The sequence below is a fragment of the Bombina bombina genome, chromosome 2 (assembly GCF_027579735.1).
Source record: "Bombina bombina isolate aBomBom1 chromosome 2, aBomBom1.pri, whole genome shotgun sequence".
Classification (NCBI taxonomy): domain Eukaryota; kingdom Metazoa; phylum Chordata; class Amphibia; order Anura; family Bombinatoridae; genus Bombina; species Bombina bombina.
Window position 1 is genome coordinate 328,151,943 of NC_069500.1, and position 21,155 is coordinate 328,173,097.

General features: G+C 42.0%; 1 protein-coding gene across 1 annotated transcript in view; it reads left to right on the forward strand.

The window, feature by feature from the left end:
- The window catches only part of TAOK3 (TAO kinase 3), a gene marked incomplete in the record, with an annotated part of 945,289 nt that overhangs the window by 266,467 nt on the left and 657,667 nt on the right, over positions 1 to 21,155 (forward strand). Inside the window, 1 exon segment of the mRNA XM_053701678.1 lies at positions 13,830 to 13,911. Within this exon segment, the coding sequence (XP_053557653.1) occupies positions 13,830 to 13,911 (82 nt within the window).

A 21,155-nucleotide genomic window follows, 5' to 3' on the forward strand; every position in this document is an offset into this window, starting at 1 on the left:
GACTTTTCTGAGCCTGTCAAGTCCTTCTTTTGACCCATTTTGCCAAAGGAAAGGAAGTTGCCTAATAATTATGCACACCTGATATAGGGTGTTGATGTCATTAGACCACACCCCTTCTCATTACAGAGATGCACATCACCTAATATGCTTAATTGGTAGTAGGCTTTCGAGCCTATACAGCTTGGAGTAAGACAACATGCATAAAGAGGATGATGTGGTCAAAATACTCATTTGCCTAATAATTCTGCACTCCCTGTGTATATATATATATATATATATATATATATATATATATATATATATATATATATATACAGTGTGTGTGTATATATATATATATATATAGTTTATTGCAGTGATCACATGGGGTATAACAAAGATAAAGTAACAATTCCTACCTGACAACTGCTCAGTTGCAGTTTTGCTTCCAGTCAGGCAGAATCGTTACTCTGTAGCAGAAAAGCTGTTCTGAAAGCTATTTTTCAACACATTAACCGTTTGATTCCCATCAAGAGATCTATAGATTGGCATCAATAAACCAACAGCTTTTTTTCAAAGCTATTTTATTATTTTATTTTTTCTGATATACTCATAATAGTATGTATATATGTATTTTTGTACTATATACTGAGCATACCAAACATTCTAAACTGAAAATCTGTTTATAGATTTATTACTTTATTTGCCACCTATAGATTTAATGTCCTCTGTCTTTATTTTTGTGCTGACCAGTGGGAAGCCTGCCGTAGCTGATGCTTCCTGTTATTAGCCAGTAATTGGGTGCCCACTAAAAGAAGCAAAAAGTTATAAATAAATAAGCTGTATCTTTTCTTTTTTTGTAATATTTTTACATTTTTATAATTATCATTAGAAATATTTTTGGGAGAGAGAGCGCAGAAGTCATCTGTATTATACTATCAGATTCTGGGTGTGATGAGAGCAGGATGTGATGTCACTAGTTTGTGGGCGGGGCTTAGGTCCGGTGTCTGTGTCGCAGTTAGTTTAGTACAATCAACCTGACTAGATGTGTATTGCTATGCTCTGCAATAAAATAGAGTTGTACCATCATTGCTGTGTCCTGCATATGTCCTGCATCTCATGACATGGTGTCAGAAGTTCTGCACTGCGCTTCTGTTCCTGATCGATTGCAATGTCAAAGTTTACCCCACCTGAGCCTTTTGACTCAGTGTGGGAGAATCTGTGGAGTCATTTGTGCGCAGCCTGTATGAACTAGCTGAATTCTGTGAGTTTGGTGTTGCTAAAGAAGAGCAAATCAGAGACAGAATAGTTATTGGGATTGCAGATGCTGAAGTCTCACTGAAGCTGCAGTTAGAGCCTGATTTAACATTAGATGGGGCTATTAGGATGGCCCGCCAGAGTGAACTGGTGAAAAAGCAAAGTGCTGATCTGAGGTCTGAGAGTATTGTGGATGAAGTGCAACAGTCTAGGAAAAATGCTAGTGAAAGGCACAGTGTGAGCGGTAGATCTAAAGTACTGGAAAGGCCTAGAAATGGATGGGCGCAACATGCCCGATGCATGCGGTGCTACAGATCAGAGTGTTATATGCCCGGCCAGGGATAAAAGATGCAGAAAATGTAACAGAATGGGCCATTTTGAAGTGGTGTGTAGAACTGAATACATTAAGGAGATGCAGGTGGACGGTGACCAGGAGGGTCAGGAAGTGTCTTTTGTGGGGTCCGTTGTGGAACGGCCAAGCTCAGAGGAAGATTGGAAAGTTACTTTTACTGTAATGGGAGACAAAGTTGATTTTAAGATTGACACAGGAGCATATATCACTGTAATGTCTTTTGCTGAATTTATGAAACTGCCTCGACAGCCCCAGCTGGCGAAGGTTACTACAAATGTCCATAGTCCTGGTGGCCGCATTGATTGTGTGGGGAAATTTCTTGCCAGCTGTGAGTACAAGCAAAGAAAGTTCACCATGTGGGTGCATGTGATTCGAGGTCAGTGTGTTAACAATTTATTGAGCAGAAAAGCAGCTTGTGACTTGGGCCTCATGGCCAGAGTGAATGAGATTTCTGAAGATATGTTTGGCGAGTTGGGCCTACTAAATTGCAAACCAGTCCGTATAGCACTTAAAAGTGACGCAGTCCCATACAGTATTTCTACTCCTCGTAGAATTCCGTTCCCACTCATGCCTCAAGTGGAGAAAGAGCTTATGCGCATGAAGTCTATGAGGGTTATTGAAGAGGTTGTTGAAGCGACTGATTGGTGTGCCCCCATTGTTCCAGTTGCAAAGAAAAACGGAAAGGTGCGCATCTGTCTGGACCTGAAAAGGTTGAATGAGGCAGTGAAGAGAGAGAGATTTGTGCTGCCGACATTGGAAGATATAGCCCCGAAGTTGGCTGGGGCGAAGTTCTTTTCCACATTAGACGCTTCTAGCGGCTTTTGGCAGATCCCCCTGGATCCAAAGTGCCGCAAACTGACTACCTTTATCACACCGGTAGGTCGGTTCTGCTTCTGCAGACTCCCCTTTGGGATATCCTCCGCTCCTGAAATCTTTCAAAGGGAAATGAGTTCTCTCCTGAGTGACCACGTGGGCACAGCGGTCGTCATGGACGACATTCTAGTGTATGGGTCTACAGTGGAGGAGCATGATCAGCGTTTAAGTTGTTTGCTGCAGGCTATCAAAGAGTCTGGGCTGAAGCTGAATAAAGAAAAATGTCATTTTAAGATAAACTGAGTTATGCTACTTTGGGCATATCATCAACGGGGATGGCATCAAGCCAGACCCCGAGAAAATTTGTGCTATTGAACAGATGAAAAGCCCTTCTGATGTACATGAGCTGAGACAGATATTGGGCCTTGTAAATTACGTGGGCAAGTTTCTTCCAGATTTATCAACAGTTTTACACCCTATCACAGAGTTGCTTAAGAAAGATGTTGCCTGGGTCTGGGGACCTTCACAAGGAAAAGCTTTCCTGCATGCCAAGTCCCTGCTGGGGTCTGCCCCAGTGCTGGGGTTCTACGACCCTTCAAAAAAGACTGTTTTTAGTGCCGATGCAAGCAGTTATGGGTTGGGGGCTGCACTCCTGCAGCTGAACGAAAATAAACTACAGCCCATTGCCTACTGTTCCCGCACACTGACGGCTGCGGAGTCAAAATACGCTCAAATTGAGAGAGTGCCTGGCTGCAGTTTGGGCCTGTGAGCGCTTCCAGCGCTATCTAGTGGGTTTGGAGAAATTTAGTCTGGAAACTGACCACAAACCGCTAGTCCCTCTAATCAATTCTTATGACATTGACAAAACACCCTTGAGATGCCAGAGACTTTTAATGAGACTGCTCAGGTTCAATGTTCAGGCAGTGCATGTGCCGGGGAAACAACTGGTTGTGGCGGATACACTATCCAGGCTCCCGCTGGCTGCTGCTGAAGAATCCTCCACAGAATCGGATGTGAAAGTGTATGTTGATTCAGTTCTGGCCTCTAAGTCCATTTCTTCAAGGAAACTGGAAGAGATAAAGAAAGAGACCTATTTGGACACCGATCTGCAAGACGTTATAAGGTACATAAAAGAAGGCTGGCCCGAGAGCCGGGCAGCCTGGATGTCTTTAAATGCTTACCAGCCAGAGAGGTCGCAGCTCACGGAGCTGGAGGGGTTGGTGCTGTTCCAAGACCGCATTGTAATTCCTGTCAGCATGAGGAAGGAGATGTTAAACAGTATTCACGATGGCCACTTAGGCATTACAAAGTGCAGAGAAAGGGCAGCTACAGCTGTGTGGTGGCCTGGGATCAGCTCCGACATTGCAAATCACGTGTCTAAATGTGCCTTTTGCCGGGAACGTTGGCCTACTCAGAGAAGGGAGCCCTTGATTTCTACTCCGCTGCCTGCGGGGCCGTGGCAGAAAATAGCTGCTGATTTGTGTGAACTGCACGGGAAAAAGTTTCTTGTTGTGATCGACTACTATTCCAGGTATTTGGAGATTGCACCCCTGAATGATATCACAAGTCAGGCCGTTATCATTCGCCTGAAGAGCTTGTTCGCCCGCTGGGGCATTCCAATGGAGCTAGTGAGTGATAATGGTATGCAGTTCGCTTCTACAGAGTTCAGGGCTTTCAGCAGGGAATATGATTTTGTACATTCCACATCAAGTCCACATTATCCGCAGGCCAACGGAATGGCTGAAAGGGCAGTTCAAACAACAAAATTCATTCTAAAGCAATCTGAGCCGTACCTAGCCCTCTTGTCATACAGGGCGACGCCCATTCAAGCCACCGGGTTTAGCCCGGCACAGCTGATGCTAGGACGCCAGATTCGCACCACTTTGCCCTCAGTGGGTGTCTTCAAGCCGCCTGGCCCTGTTATTCGGGACGAAGTCCTTAGGAGGGATGAAGAGGCCAAAAAGGGTTATTGTTTCTTCTACGACGGGAGACATTCTGTCAGGCCCTTACAGGAACTGAAAGCGGGCCAAAGTGTCAGAATTAAACTGGACGATGAGAAGAAATGGAAGACGCCTGCTACGGTAGTTGGCCGCTCTCCAGAACCAAGGTCTTATACAGTCCTTACGGAGGGAGGGACAGTTACACGCCGTAACCAAAGACATCTTCAGTCTGTACCTGAGAGTCTGGAACTGGATGCCTCAGTACCACCGCCGGTGGGATCCCCTGTTCTAAGAGAGGTGCCTTCCCCTCAGCAAGACTACAACGGGGATATATCTTTGCCTCCAGCGGACTCTTGTTCACCATCTTCTGTATCAGAGGACAGTTCATGCAAAGTTACATCAAGCGGAAGAGTGGTGAAACTTCCGGCCCGATATAGGGACTGACTTTAGCTAGAACAGTGACCGGAAGTATGGGCAGAATAATCCCATGGTCACTGTGGACTAGGGTAGTCTACCCCGATGTCCAAGTCAGGATGTAATTTATTTGTTCATGTTTTGTAACCTATTTGTTTTTATAATGTTCAAAAACAAAAATGTTGTTGTATACCCTGTTGGTGTACCTTGTTATTTGTTATATGCAAATTTATGCTTCGCCTTTGAAAAAGGGGAAGATGTGATGAGAGCAGGATGTGATGTCACTAGTTTGTGGGCGGGGCTTAGTTCCGGTGTCTGTGTCGCAGCTAGTTTAGTACAATCAATCTGACTAGATGTGTATTGCTATGCTCTGCAATAAAATAGAGTTGTACCATCATTGCTGTGTCCTGCATATGTCCTGCATCTCATGACACTGGGTTTTCATGCATTCTGATTTTCTAACTCAGACAGCAAGGAAACAAGTGACACTAATGCTGAGCCCCATATTGTCTCAAAAAATAAAGAATTTTCCTATAGGATCAAAGGCCTAATTTCCACTTTGAAGATTCTCAAAGTGACGATTTAATTTAGAATCTCTCTCATTTTTATAGCCATGAAATTCCTGATTTTACGAAGTCTACCCGTATCAAAGTAGCTATAACAATTTTCAAACCACCAGACTTTTTCAAAATATTTTTGTCAGATGCCTTTTTAGAACAAATGATTTGTCCAACTAATCTCCACGCAGAGCAGTGCTTAGCCCAGAACTCATCTAGAGTTTTACAAAACTATAAATGGATCCCAAAAAACATTGCAGAATTAAGTCTGTGGGCTCGCACTTACTATGGTTATCATACATAAGTCGAGCATCAAATTGTATTGGGCTGCCAACCCTGTGTTTTCAACACCTCTGTTCCCAGCACCTCTCTTCCCAGCAGTAATGCCCAGAGCAAGATATGATATCTTACACACACAAATTGTGACCCAGTAAACATGGTGTTGCAACCCAGTAATGGATCCCAACCCTTGGTTTGAAGAACCTTGAATTAGAGGATGCCAATTAACAAATTATGAGATTTTTTTTCTACAGTTATAAAGCTACAGTTGTTTGGGGGAATGCGACCATTAATATGTTTTATACTTTTTTTTTTATTTATTTGGTAAATTTACAATAATTTCTTAATTCTGTAAATAAATGGCTAGTTGAAACTGTTATCCACTGAAAGCTCTTGTTATGCCAAAAAAATATATATGTAGGTTTTATAGGTAAATCAAAGGAAAACAAAGGCTTTATTTCTGTTTAAATTGAGTGATAGCAAAAATGCTAAGAATTCTCCTGTACTTTGAGCAAGTTTTTCTCTAAACTTCCCAGTAGTTAAGAGGTTAATTTTGCTAATAATTCCCTCGCTTGTTTGGTATATTGATGTAGTAATAAAAAAAAAATGCCTGCTTGACAAAGGGTTTGTTTTCGATTATATAATAATAATAATAATAATTGTGGTCACAAAACGTTGCCAACGTGAAAAGGGGTCCCAGGTGGAAAAAAAGTTTAAGTAGCTCTGTTCTATATGATGAAAGCAATATTTTCCCATTTTGGCTTAAAGGGACAGTCTACACCTTGGTCATCTTAAAGTCTTACCTTAGATTAAGCTGCGAACAGTGTCCTGCACCCCTTTCTATATCATGCAGCAGGAACGGTAAAAAAGTTTCAATAATTAATTTTGTTTCTGGCCACTTTGAAATGGCTGTGATGCTCCGCTCACTGATGACACCACAATCTGGGCTACATCTAGGCACTCTGCTGAATAGCATTGACAATCTGTTAATTTCAACTAGTGAGCCTTTTGTGATTGAACACCATATGTAGCCCAGATTGTGATGTCCTCAGTGGGTGGAGCTTGGCAGCCATTTCAAAGTGGCCAGAAAAAATATTAATTTTAAAATAACTTTCTCCAACATAGGTGTGTCCGGTCCACGGCGTCATCCTTACTTGTGGGATATTCTCCTCCCCAACAGGAAATGGCAAAGAGCCCAGCAAAGCTGGTCACATGATCCCTCCTAGGCTCCGCCTACCCCAGTCATTCTCTTTGCCGTTGTACAGGCAACATCTCCACGGAGATGGCTTAGAGTTTTTTAGTGTTTAACTGTAGTTTTTATTATTCAATCAAGAGTTTGTTATTTTGACATAGTGCTGGTATGTACTATTTACTCAGAAACAGAAAAGAGATGAAGATTTCTGTTTGTATGAGGAAAATGATTTTAGCAACCGTAACTAAAATCCATGGCTGTTCCACACAGGACTGTTGAGAGCAATTAACTTCAGTTGGGGGAACAGTTGCAGTCCCTTGCTGCTTGAGGTATGACACATTCTAACAAGACGATGTAATGCTGGAAGCTGTCATTTTCCCTATGGATCCGGTAAGCCATGTTTATTACGATTGTAAATAAGGGCTTCACAAGGGCTTATTTAAACTGTAGACTTTTTCTGGGCTAAATCGATTGATATTAACACATATTTAGCCTTGAGGAATCATTTTATCTGGGTATTTTGATATAATAATATCGGCAGGCACTGTTTTAGACACCTTATTCTTTAGGGGCTTTCCCAAACGCATAGGCCAGAGTCTCATTTTTCGCGCCGGTGTTGCGCACTTGTTTTTGAGAGGCATGGCATGCAGTCGCATGTGAGAGGAGCTCTGATACTTATAAAGGACTTCTGAAGGCGTCATTTGGTATCGTATTCCCTTTGGGTTTGGTTGGGTCTCAGCAAAGCAGATACCAGGGACTGTAAAGGGGTTTTAAAGCTTAAAACGGCTCCGGTTCCGTTATTTTAAGGGTTAAAGCTTCCAAAATTGGTGTGCAATATTTTCAAGGCTTTAAGACGCTGTGGTGAAATTTGGTGAATTTTGAACAATTCCTTCATGTTTTTTCGCAATTGCAGTAATAAAAGGTGTTCAGTTTAAAATTTTAAAGTGACAGTAACGGTTTTATTTTAAAACGTTTTTTTGTACTTTCTGATCAAGTTTATGCCTGTTTAACATGTCTGAACTACCAGATAGACTGTGTTCTGATGTGGGGAAGCCAGAATTCCTATTCATTTAAATAAATGTGATTTATGTGATAATGACAATGATGCCCAAGATGATTCCTCAAGTGAGGGGAGTAAGCATGGTACTGCATCATTCCCTCCTTCGTCTACACGAGTCTTGCCCACTCAGGAGGCCCCCTAGTACATCTAGCGCGCCAATACTCCTTACTATGCAACAATTAACGGCTGTAATGGATAATTCTGTCAAAAACATTTTAGCCAAAAATAACCCTTGTCAGCGTAAGCGTGGCTTGCTCTGTTTTTTAGTTACTGAAGAGCATGACGGACGCTGATATTAATATCTCTGAAGGGCCCCTAACCCAATCTAGAGGGGGCCAGGGAGGTTTTGTCTGAGGGAGAAATTACTGATTTAGGGAACATTTCTCAGCAGGCTGAATCTGATGTGATTACATTTAAATTTAAATTGGAACATCTCCGCATTTTGCTTAAGGAGGTATTATCCACTCTGGATGATTGTGAAATTTAGTCATCCCAGAGAAACTATGTAAATGGACAAGTTCCTAGAGGTGCCGGGGCTCCCAGAAGCTTTTCCTATACCCAAGCGGGTGGCGGACATTGTTAATAAAGAATGGGAAAGGCCCGGTATTCCTTTCGTCCCTCCCCCCATATTTAAAAAATTGTTTCCTCTGGTCGACCCCAGAAAGGACTTATGGCAGTCAGTCCCCAAGGTCGAGGGAGCGGTTTCTACTTTAAACAAACGCACCACTATTCCCATAGAGGATAGTTGTGCTTTCAAAGATCCTAAGGATAAAAAATTAGAAGGTTTGCTTAAAAAGATGTTTGTTCAGCAGGGTTACCTTCTACAACCCATTTCATGCATTGTCCCTAGTCACTACTGCCGCATCTTTCTGGTTTGAAGAACTGCTTAAGGTGCTCGATCGTGACTCTCCTCCTTATGAGGAGATTATGGACAGAATCAATGCTCTCAATTGGCTAATTCTTTCACTCTAGACGCCTCTTTTGCCAATTGGCTAAGTTAGCGGCTAAGAACTCTGGGTTTGCTATTGTGGGCGCGCAGAGCGCTTTGGTTGAAATCTTGGTCGGCTGATGCGTCTTCCAAGAACAAGCTACTAAACATTCCTTTCAAGGGGAAAACGCTGTTTGGTCCTGACTTGAAAGAGATTATCTCTGATATCACTGGGGGTAAGGGCCACGCCCTTCCTCAAGGATCGGCCCTTCAAGGCAAAAAATAGACCTAATTTTCGTCCCTTTCGTAAAAACGGACCAGCCCAAGGTGCTACGTCCTCTAAGCAAGAGGGTAATACTTCTCAGGCCAAGCCAGCTTGGAGTCCAATGCAAGGCTGGAACAAGGGAAAGCAGGCCAAGAAACCTGCCACTGCTACCAAGACAGCATGAAATATTGGCCCCCGATCCGGGACCGGATCTGGTGGGGGGCAGACTCTCTCTTTTCGTCAGGCTTGGGCAAGAGATGTTCTGGATCCTTGGGGCGCTAGAAATAGTCTCCAGGGTTATCTTCTGGAATTCAAGGGACTTCCCCCAAGGGGAGGTTCCACAGGTCGCAGTTGTCTTCAGACCACATAAAAAGACAGGCGTTCTTACATTGTGTAGAAGACCTGTTAAAAATGGGAGTGATTCATCCTGTTCCATTTAAGAGAACAAGGGATGGGGTTCTACTCCAATCTGTTCATAGTTCCCAAAAAAGAGGGAACGTTCAGAACCAATCCTAGATCTCAAGATCTTAAACAAATTTCTCAAGGTCCCATCGTTCAAGATGGAAACCATCCGAACTATCCTTCCTTCCATCCAGGAAGGTCAATTCATGACCACGGTGGATTTAAAGGATGCGTATCTACATATTCCTATCCACAAGGAACATCATCGTGTTCCTAAGGTTTGCATTCCTGGACAAACATTACAGTTCGTGGCGCGTCCTTTCGGATTAGCCACTGCTCCAAGGATTTTCACAAAGGTACTAGGGTCCCTTCTAGCGGTGCTAAGACCAAGGGCATTGCAGTAGTACCTTACCTGGACGACATTCTGATTCAAGCGTCGTCCCTTCCTCAAGCAAAGGCTCACACGGACATTGTCCTGGCCTTTCTCAGATCTCACGGCTGGAAAGTGAACGTGGAAAGAGTTCTCTATCCCCGTCAACAAGGGTTCCCTTCTTGGAACAATTATAGACTCCTTAGAAATGAGGATCTTTCTAACAGAGGCCAGAAAAAAACAAAGCTTCTGGACTCTTGTCGGATACTTCATTCCGTTCCTCTTCCTTCCATAGCTCAGTGCATGGAAGTGATCGGGGTTGATGGTGGCGGCGATGGACCATAGTTCCTTTTGCGCGCATTCATCTAAGACCATTACAACTGTGCATGCTCAGTCAGTGGAATGGGGACTATACAGACTTGTCTCCGAAGATACAAGTAAATCAGAGACCAGAGACCTACTCCGTTGATGGCTGTCCCTGGACAATCTGTCTCAAGGGATGATGTTCCACAGACCAGAGTGGGTCATTGTCACGGACCGACGCCAGTCTGATAGGCTGGGGCGCGGTCTGGGGATCCCTGAAAGTCAGGGTCTTTGGTCTCGGGAAGAATCTCTTCTACCGATAAATATTCTGAACCTGAGAGCGATATTCAATGCTCTCCAGGCCTGGCCCCAGCTTGCGAGGACCAGGTTCATACGGTTTCAAACAGACAACATGACGACTGTTGCGTACATCAACCATCAGGGGGGAACAAGGAGTTCCCTAGCGATGGAAGAAGTAACCAAAATTATTCTTTGGGCGGAGTCTCACTCCTGCCACCTGTCTGCTATCCACATCCCAGGAGTGGAAAATTGGGAAGCGGATTTTCTGAGTCGGCAGACATTGCATCCTTGGGAGTGGGAACTCCATCCGGGAAATCTTTGCCCAAGTCACTCACCTGTGGGGCATTCCAGACATGGATCTGATGGCCTCTCGTCAGAACTTCAAAGTTCCTTGCTACGGGGCCAGATCCAGGGATCCCAAGGCGGCTCTAGTGGATGCACTAGTAAACACCTTGGACCTTCAAACTAGCTTATGTGTTCCCAGCCATTTCCTCTCATCCCCAGGCTGATAGCCAGGATCAAGCAGGAGAGGGCGTCGGTGATCTTGATAGCTCCTGCGTGGCCACGCAGGACTAGGTATGCAGATCTGGTGAATATGTCATCGGCTCCACCTTGGAAGCTACCTTTGAGACGAGACCTTCTTGTTCAGGGTCCGTTCGAACATCCGAATCTGGTTTCACTCCAGCTGACTGCTTGGAGATTGAACGCTTGATTTTATCGAAGCGAGGATTCTCAGATTCTGTTATCGATACTCTTGTTCAGGCCAGAAAGCCTGTGACTAGAAGATTTACATAAAATTTGGAAAAAATATATCTGTTGGTGTGAATCTAAAGGATTCCCTTGGGACAAGGTTAAGATTCCTAGGATTCTATCCTTCCTTCAAGAAGGATTGGAAAAGGATTATCTGCAAAGTTCCCTGAAGGGACAGATTTCTGCCTTGTCGGTATTACTTCACAAAAAGCTGGCAGCTGTGCCAGATGTTCAAGCCTTTGTTCAGGCTCTGGTTAGAATCAAGCCTGTTTACAAAACCTTTGACTCCTCCTTGGAGTCTCAATTTAGTTTCTTTCAGTTCTTCAGGGGGTTCCGTTTAAACCCATACATTCCGTTGATATTAAGTTATTATCTTGGAAAGTTTTGTTTTTAGTTGCGATTTCTTCTGCTAGAAGAGTCTCAGAATTATCTGCTCTGCAGTGTTTCTCCTCCCTTATCTGAGTGTTCCATGCAGATAAGGTGGTTTTACGTACTAAACCTGGTTTTCTTCAAAGTTGTTTCTACAAAACATTAACCAGGAGATTATCGTACCTTCTCTGTGTCCAAAACCATTTTCAAAGAAGGAACGTTTGTGCACAATTTGGATGTTGTTTCGCGCTCTAAAATTCTATTTTAGATGCTACAAAGGATTTTAGACAAACATCTTCCTTGTTTGTTGTTTTATTCAGGTAAAAGGAGGAGGTCAAAAGCAACTTCTACCTCTCTCTCTTTTTGGATTAAAAGCATCATCAGATTGGCTTACGAGGACTGCCGGACGGCAGCCTCCCGAAAGAATCACAGCTCATTCCACTAGGGCTGTGGCTTCCACATGGGCCTTCAAGAACGGGCTTCTGTTGATCAGATATGTAGGGCAGCGACTTGGTCTTCACTGCACACTTTTACCAAATTTTACAAGTTGATACTTTTGCTTCTTCTGAGGCTATTTTATGGGAGAAAGGTTCTTGCAAGCCGTGGTGCCTTCCATTTAGGTGACCTGATTTGCTCCCTCCCTTCATCGTGTCCCTAAAGCGTGGTATTGGTTCCACAAGTAAGGATGACGCCGTGGACCGGACCACACCTATGTTGGAGAAACAGAATTTATGTTTACCTGATAAATTTCTTTCTCCAACGGTGGGTGTCCGGCTCCACGGCCCGCCCTGGTTTTTTTAATCAGGTCTGATATTTTATTTTCTTTAACTACAGTCACCACGGTACCATATGGTTTCTCCTATGCAAATATTCCTCCTTAACGTCGGTCGAATGACTGGGGTAGGCGGAGCCTAGGAGGGATCATGTGACCAGCTTTGCTGGGCTCTTTGCCATTTTCCTGTTGGGGAAGAGAATATACCCACAAGTAAGGATGACGCGTGGACCGGACACACCGTTGGAGAAAGAAATTTATCAGGTAAACATAAATTCTGTTTTTTAACCAATCCTGCTGCATGATATAGGAAAGTTGCAGGACGCTATTTGCAACTTCAAGGGACAGTTTACACCAGAATTTTTACTGTATAAAAAGATAGATAATCCCTTTATTACTTATTCCCTAATTTTGCATAACCAACACAGTTATATAAATACACTTTTTACCTCTGTGATTACCTTTTATCTAAGTCTCTGCAAACTGCCCCCTTATTTCAGTTCTTTTGACAGACATCCATTTTAGCCAATCAGAGCTGGCTCCCTGAAACTCCACGTACGTAAGCACAGTGTTATCTATATGACAAACATGAACTAATGCCCTCTAGTGGTGAAAAACTGTCAAAATGCTTTGAGAGAAGAGGCTACCTTCAAGGGCTTAGAAATTGGCATATGAACCTCCTAGGTTTAGCTTTCAACTAAGAATACCAAGAGAACAAAGCAAAATTGGTGATAAAAGTAAATTAGAAAATTGTTTAAAATTAAATTTTCTATTTGAATTATGAAAGTTTATTTTGGACTAGACTGTCCCTTTAATCTAAGGTAAGACATTAAGATGACTAAGGTGTAGACTGTCCCTTTAAATTATTTCCTAGGCGGCATTTAAAGAATAGAGGGTTTTACTCACTGGAGCAAAATCCATTCCTTAGTTAATATGCATGCAGAGTATGTGTAAGACATGTCTTTTAAGCTACAAAGTTGGGAATAATTATAAAAGGTTGGAGCTAGCCAGCAACATTTTTTTAGCCATCAGTAAATAACAGTGGATATATTATTTATAGTGAAATGTGGCTGAAATATATTTCTTTTAGTTTTTTGCATGATAGACAAAAATAAAGGTTTTTTAAAAGGATAGTAAACGCAAATGTTTTCATTAATAGCTCAGGTAGAGCATGCAATTTTAAGCAACTTTCTAATTTACTCCTATTATCTATTTGTCTTTGTTCTCTTGCTTTCTTTATTTAAAAAGCAAGAATATTAAGCTTAGAAGCCGACCCCATTTTTGGTTCAGCACATGGGTTGTGCTTGCTGATTGGTAACTAAATGTAGCCAACAAACAGCAAGCACTATCCAGGGTTCTGAACTAAAAATGGGCCCGACTCCTTAGCTTAGATTCTTGCTTTTCTAAATAAAGATAGCAAGAGAATGAAGAAAAAAATGTGGGTTTACTATCCCTTTAAATAGTCACATTGATTGAATATGATTATTGATTTATTTATTCGTGTTTGTATTTTTATTTTAACTTAAGGACAGACCCATTCAGGGGGTTTGTGGACTACTGCCTACAGAAAATACCTCATGAACGGCCTACATCAGCAGAGCTGCTTCGGGTAATATTTCACTCTTTGCCTCACTATATTTTGTTTGTGTCCTTTTGACTGTGTTATATGGGTCAGGTTGTATGCATTTCTTTGCACTTTTTACACTAGTTGATTTAACTGCTGTAAACCTGTAACTTGGTCCAAATTTTAAACAGTGTAGTTCTCCCAAAGCAGAAACTTTTTACACATGCAGTGTACCTCAATCTGATTTTGGCATTGCTTTTTAATGTTCTAATAAATGGAATAAAGTGCATAGCTGCAAAAATATGTTTTGTATGTTTTGCTTCCTTTATCATAGATAAAGTTTGCTTATTTGCATTTGATTATTTATTAGGAAAGCTTTAGTCTTTCTAGCAAATCATAGCAGTAGCTCAATGTTTTTTATGTTACAGATTTTCTTTCTTTATTTAAAATGCATTATATGATTTCAATTGTTTTATACTCATGAAGTCAGACATTTTTTTTTCTACAAGCAGCTCCAAAAATTTTTTTTGAACAATGCAAGTTTTCATTTAGCTGTTTTAAAAAGCCACCATGTTTTTGTACATATTAGAAAATGTGTCACAGTTCCTTAGTTATCACATTGATACGTTTTAGTAGTGGAATACAACAAGAAAAATACTGAACTACTAAAATTAAAATTAGTTAAAAACTGCGGTGTTCTACATAGTTTTATGTATTGACAAAAATATTGATGTAACATAACTTAAAATATCAATTGGACAACAGTAGCAATATATTGAAAATAGATAACCAGCTTATTTGCTTATTTAAAAAAAAAAAAAATTATGTTCTCTACTACAGCTATTTAGTGCAAGTATCTGTTGAAGGTTTTTAGGCTGTCCCAGAATGAGTAAAACCATCTCAGACATTGCAGGTAAAAGCAACTTTAATTAAAGTGAGAATTAAACTTTATTGGTTCAGACAGAGCTTGGAATTTTAAGACACTTTTAAATTCACTGTTATCAGCTATTATGAAATCTACATTGTTCTCTTATGATTCTTTGTTGAAAGCATATGAACATATGCTCAGCAACAACTACTGGAAGCTAGCTTGCTATTGATGGCTACACATTTGTCTCTTGTTTTTGGTAGCTCACAGTAGTGTACTGATACTCTGGTGCTAGCTTTAATGTGTTTAATCCCTTTACAAGGGTTAAACGCATAGTTGTATAAAGGAGCAGTGCAATAATAAAATGTTCTTGCAAATTAGACTATTTTAACTTGGCACTTATGTAATATGAAATACCATCAGAGGTATTTTTGGTCTGTAGTTGAGAACTCGGTGTAGTCGGTTGCTTCATTCTATCTCTGACTTTGTTCTTTAGTTACTTGTGAAATACACACAGATAATCCCTTAACAGGCTCATAGGTTTATGATGTTTCTTTTAGGATAGGTTGATTCATGTCTGCCAATCCCTTTGCTCTCTAGTAAACATAAATGTTCAATATGATTTTATCTTAATGCCCTTTAGGAACCTAATAAAACAAGTGATTGTAAGTGTGATCATTTTCATTTAGCATTGTTATTAAGAACAAATGGATCTGATTTGAATTCCACTACTTTGTGAAGAGGGATTTGATCAATTGAGCTGCCTGTCTTACTCTCTTAACCACTTCAGGACCGGGAATATTGGAGAAAAACTTGCCCAAAGTAGCGGATATTTTTTTTAGCATTTTTGCTGTCACTCCATTTAAACAGAAATAGCCCTATGTTTTTTTTTTTTGTTTTTTTTTTAGTAGACAACCCAAAGTATTGATCTTTTTGGTATATTTCATGCCACCGCTTCGCCGCCAAATGCATTCATATTAAAAAAAAATTGTTCCCTTTCTTTTACAAGATATGACGAGTCCACTGATTTCATCCTTACTTGTGGGATATTGCCTCCTGGTCAGCAGGAGGAGGCAAAGAGCTCCACAGCAGAGCTGCATATATAGCCCCTCCCTTCCCTCCCTCTCCAGTCATTCTCTTTGCCTGTGTTAGTGATAGGAGTGAGGTAAAGTGAGGTGTTAGTTTAGATTCTTCAATCAAGAGTTTATTATTTTAAAATGGTGCCAAAGTGTGCTATTTTTATGTGGAGCAGCTGCTGGAGTTTATAACCCTATGGTTTTGGGAACTAGTGAGGTTTTACCTGCACTGCGCCTCCCACTTTTATGCTGCTCTTCTGTGATGGATTTAGAGAAGTTTTTAACTAAGGTTCTTCTGTCTACACAGGACCTCAGGAGGAAGAGTGGATTCCCTGATACTGTGAGATTTTCATGCTGCTCCTCAGCATGGAGGTAAGTGCAGTCTTTTGTTTTCTGGGGCCCTGCAGCATATCTCAGAACTAACTGTATTATACTTATTACTGATATAGGCTTATATGCTTTAATGACAGCATGCAGATTCTCACTGATAAGGAGAACCAACATATATTGTCTCCCTTGCCCAGACACTCTAACTTTAGAAGTGCTGGCTTGACGTTTATATGGGCATTACTTATCTCTCTCTATTTTTATTATTTGAGAGCTGGCTGACGCTGGGTTTTTAGGAGGATTAGAAAGGGGTTTCCTTTTTATATTTCTTCATGTCACTACGGTCAATGGCGGTATTATTTGGGATTTTTTTCCCCTGAGAGCGGATATTAGGTTCCGCCCACGATGGGCGGGGCTTGCGGTTGGCACTGCAGCGCTTCCTTTCAGTCAGAGCAGCAGTTTTTGTCAGTTCCTAAGTCCGCTTGTTACAGAGCTTCACAGGTGGTCTTAGGTGTTCCAGTCAGGAGTTTGAGAGTGTGGAGGCAGGTAGGAGCCGAAGCAGAGCTGCGGCACGGTGACTATAGTTTAGACACCAAGGTCTTAAACGTTTTTTCCTGGGTCTAACTCTCCTGAAAGCCATGTTATAAAGGAGTTAGCTTTACATAAGAGGAAACTTATCTCTGTTTAGTCTCTTATATATATAAAGAGGGGAACGTAACAGAGTAAATTTTTTACAGTGGATAATATTTAAAGACACAGTACTTAAATTGTTTTTAGCAATAATAAAGGCCAAGTTGCTATTGCTTTTCTGTTTATTATGGAGGACATAGAGCAAAGCACATGTCCTATGTGTTTAGATGCCATTGTGGAACCCCCAGTTATATTGTGTCCTGCATGTATTGACAAAGCTTTACAGTGCAAAGAAAAGTTTTTTTTTAATAAAAATAATTCTAAAGAATGTTCACAGCCTGAGGAAATTCAAGATATGCCGCAACTTTCTTCCCAAGCGTCACAGCCTTTAACGCCCACTCAAGCGATGCCGGTTTCTTCCCCTTCGTCTGCTTAATTTACTCTGCAAGATATGGCTGCAGTTATGTCATCCACTCTTTCAGAAGTTTTAGCTAAATTACCAGTTTTTCCAAGGTAAACGCAGTAGGACAGAGGCCCTTGGGGTCCCTGTGATTTCTGATGCCCTGATGGCTATCTCCGATGTACCCTCCCAGGGTTCTGATTTGGGGGGTAGGGAGGTCCTGTCTGAGGGGGAACTGTCTGACTCAGGGAGTGCTTTACCTCAGACAGATTCGGAAGTTATGTCTTTCAGATTTAAGCTGGAACACCTCCGCCTGTTACTACGGGAGGTTTTATTGACTCTGGACGACTGTGACTCTATTGTGGTCCCTCCAGAAAAATTGTGTAAGATGGACAAGTATTTAGAGGTTCCATCTTATTCTGACGTTTTTCCAGTTCCTAAGACAATTTTGGAAATTATTTCGAGGGAATGGGAAAGACCGGGTATCCCTGTTCTCTCCTTCCCCTATGTTTAAGAAAATGTACCCTATACCTGACACAGTTCGAGATTCTTGGCAATCGGTCCCTAAGGTGGAGGGAGCTATTTCTACCTTGGCTAAGCGTACGACTATCCCTATTGAGGACAGTTGTGCTTTCAAAGACCATATGGATAAAAAGTTGGAAGGTCTTCTAAAAAAGCTATTTGTTAACCAAGGTTTCCTTTTACAACCAACGGCCTGCATTTTGCCAGTTACAAATGCCGCTGCCTTTTGGTTTGACGCCTTAGAAGAGTCTCTTAAGTCTGAGACTTCTTTAGAGGAAATAATGGATAGAATTAAGGCCCTTAAGTTGGCTAATTCTTTTGTTACAGATGCCGCCTTTCAGATAGCCAAATTGACGGCTAAGAATGCAGGATTTGCTATTCTGGCACACAGAGCCTTATTGTTAAAACCTTGGTCTGCGGATGTGTCCTCTAAATCCAAACTTTTGGCTATTCCTTTCAAAGGAAAGACTCTATTCGGGCCTGACTTGAAAGAGATAATTTCTGACATTACGGGAGGTAAGGGTCATCTTCTACCTCAGGATAAGACGACTAAGCAGAGGGGTAGACAGAGTAAATTTTGTTCCTTTTGGAACTTGAAGGGTGTCCCCTCTTCCCCTTCCACTAAGCAGGAAGGGAATTTTGCACAAGCCAAGTCCGTCTGGAGACCCAACCAGAATTGGAACAAGGGTAAACAACCCAAGAAGCCCGCTGGTGCTCCCAAGACAGCATGAAGGGGCGGCCCCCGATCCGGGACCGGATCTAGTTGGGGGCAAACTTTCTCTCTTTGTCCAGGCTTGGATGAGAGATGTTCAGGATCCCTGGACACTAGCAATAGTGTCTCAAGGGTATCAGTTGGTGTTCAAAAATTCCTTCCCAAGGGGAAGATAGCTTCTTTCACGATTGTCTGTAGACCAGATAAAAAGAGAGGTGTTCTTACATTGTGTAAAAGACCTCTCCACTATGGGGGTAATTTGTCCGGTTCCAAAATAGGGACAGGGATTTTACTCAAACCTTTTCGTGGTTCCCAAAAAAGAGGGAACGTTCCGACCCATCTCTAGAGTCTAAACAAGTTCCTCAGAGTTTCATCTTTCAAGATGGAGACTATTCGGACAATTCTTCCATTGATCCAGGAAGGTCAATATATGACTACAGTGGACTTAAAGGATGCATATCTTCATATTCCTATCCACAAAGATCATCACCAGTTTCTAAGGTTTGCCTTCCTGGACAAACATTTTCAGTTCGTGGCTCTACCTTTCGGGCTGGCCACGGCACCCAAGATATTCACAAAAGTTCTAGGGTCTCTGCTGGCGGTTCTAAGACCGCGGGGCATTGCAGTGGCGTCTTATCTGGACGATATTCTGATCCAGGCATCGTCTTATCAACTGACAAAGTCTCATACCGACATAGTTCTGTCCTTTCTCATGGGTGGAAGGTGAATCTAGAAAAGAGTTCACTAATTCCACAGACAAGGGTTCCTTTCCTGGGAACTCTAATAGATTCTATATCCATGAAAATCTTCTTGACGGAAGTCAGAAAGTTGAAGATTCTGAATACATGCCGAGCCCTTCAGTCCAACCCTCAACCATCAATGGCTCAGTGCATGGAGGTAATTGGATTGATGGTGGCAGCAATGGACATCATTCCGTTTGCTCGTTTTCATCTCAGACCAGATCTTCTGCGGTACCTGCAGCATTATCTGCTTTTCCTATGCTGGGAAACACAAGAGGAAAATTACTTTCAGATAGTAAGGTTTCTGTTTCATCTACTGCTACGCAGGTTGCCCTCCCTCATAAGTCTGATGAGGAGGATATGCCGGGAGCCTCTGAGGGTGAAATATCAGATTCTTCATCTGATACCGAAAAAGTAAACTTCAGATTTAAGCTTGAACACCTTTGTGTACTGTTAAAAGAGGTATTGGCTACTTTGGACGACTCCAATATTTCTGTCGTTGTCAACCCTAAGAAGTCTAGTAAACTTACATACAATACTTATTATGATGTTCCTTCTCTGTGGAAGTTTTTCCTGTCCCAGACCGTGTGACGGAGATTATTTCACAAGAATGGGAGAAGCCAGGGATTCCTTTCTCCCCGCCTCCCGTATTTAAAAAGATGTTTCCTGTTGCTGACTCCATTAAAGATTATTGGTGCACAGTGCCTAAAGTAGAAGGGGCTATTTCTACTCCGGCTAAAAGAACTACGATCCCTATAGAGGATAGTTGCTCCTTTAAGGATCCCATGGACAAAAAGCTTGAAGCTTATTTGAAGATTTATGTTCAGCAAGGTCTTCAATGGCAACCTGCAGTTTGTATTGCCACAGTAGCAAGTGCGGCATCTTAACACCTTGTCTGAATTAATTTTAGTAGAGACTCAGTTGGATAGGATTAAGACTCCTAAACTAGCCAATCCCTTTATTTCTGTTGCTAACATGCAGGTTATTAGACTGGGAGCCAAGATGTCTGGCTTCACTGTCCTAACCCGCAGGGCATTGGGACTAAAATCTTGGTCAGCTGATTTTACTTCTAAGTCCAAGCTTCTGGCGCTTCCTTACAAGGGGAAGACCTTGTTCGGACCTGGTCTGACAGAAATAATTTCTGATATTACTAGTGGAAAAGGGTCTTTTCTAACGCAAGACAAGAACAGACTCAAAGGACGTCAAAGTAATTTTCGTTCCTTTTCGTACCTTCAAAGGTCAAAAGTCTTCCTCTTCCTCCCCAAGCAGGAGCAGTCCAAGTGTTCTTGGAAGCCCAATCAGTCTTAGAATAAGGGGAAACAATCAAAGAAACCCTCATCTGAGTCTAAGTCAGCATGAAGGGTCGGCCCCCGGTTCGGATCAAGTGGGGGGCAGACTTTCCCTGTTTTGTCAAGCGTGGAGACAAGATGTCCCAGATCTTTGGACTGTGGACATAGTATCTCAGGGTTACAAAATAGAATTCAAAACTTTCCCTCCCAGGGGCAGATTCTACTCTCCCTCTCAAGATTATCTGCAGACCAGGTAAAAAGAGAGGCATTCTTGAAATGCTTTCATGACCTTATCTCCCTGGGAGTGATTGTTCCAGTTCCAGTAAGGGAATATGGTTTAGGAATATGGTCTATGGTCTAGGATTCCTAAAAAGAGGCAACTTTTAGACTCATTTTAGACCTAAAGTACCTCTACAAGTTTCTCAGGGTACCGTCCTTCAAAATGGAAACCATTCATTCCATTCTTTCTTGGGTCCAAGAGGGTCAGTTCATGATGACCATAGACCTGAAGGACACGTATCTTCATGTTCCCATCACAGGGATCATCACAAATTACTGGGATTTTCCTTTCTAGACAAACACTTTAAGTTTGTGGCTCTTCTGTTTGGCCTTTCCACAGCTCCCAGAATTTTCTCAACATTTCTGGGGCCTCTTTTGGCAGTGATTATGTCTCGGAATTGCAGTGGCGCCATACCTAGACGACATATTGATTCAGGCACATTTTT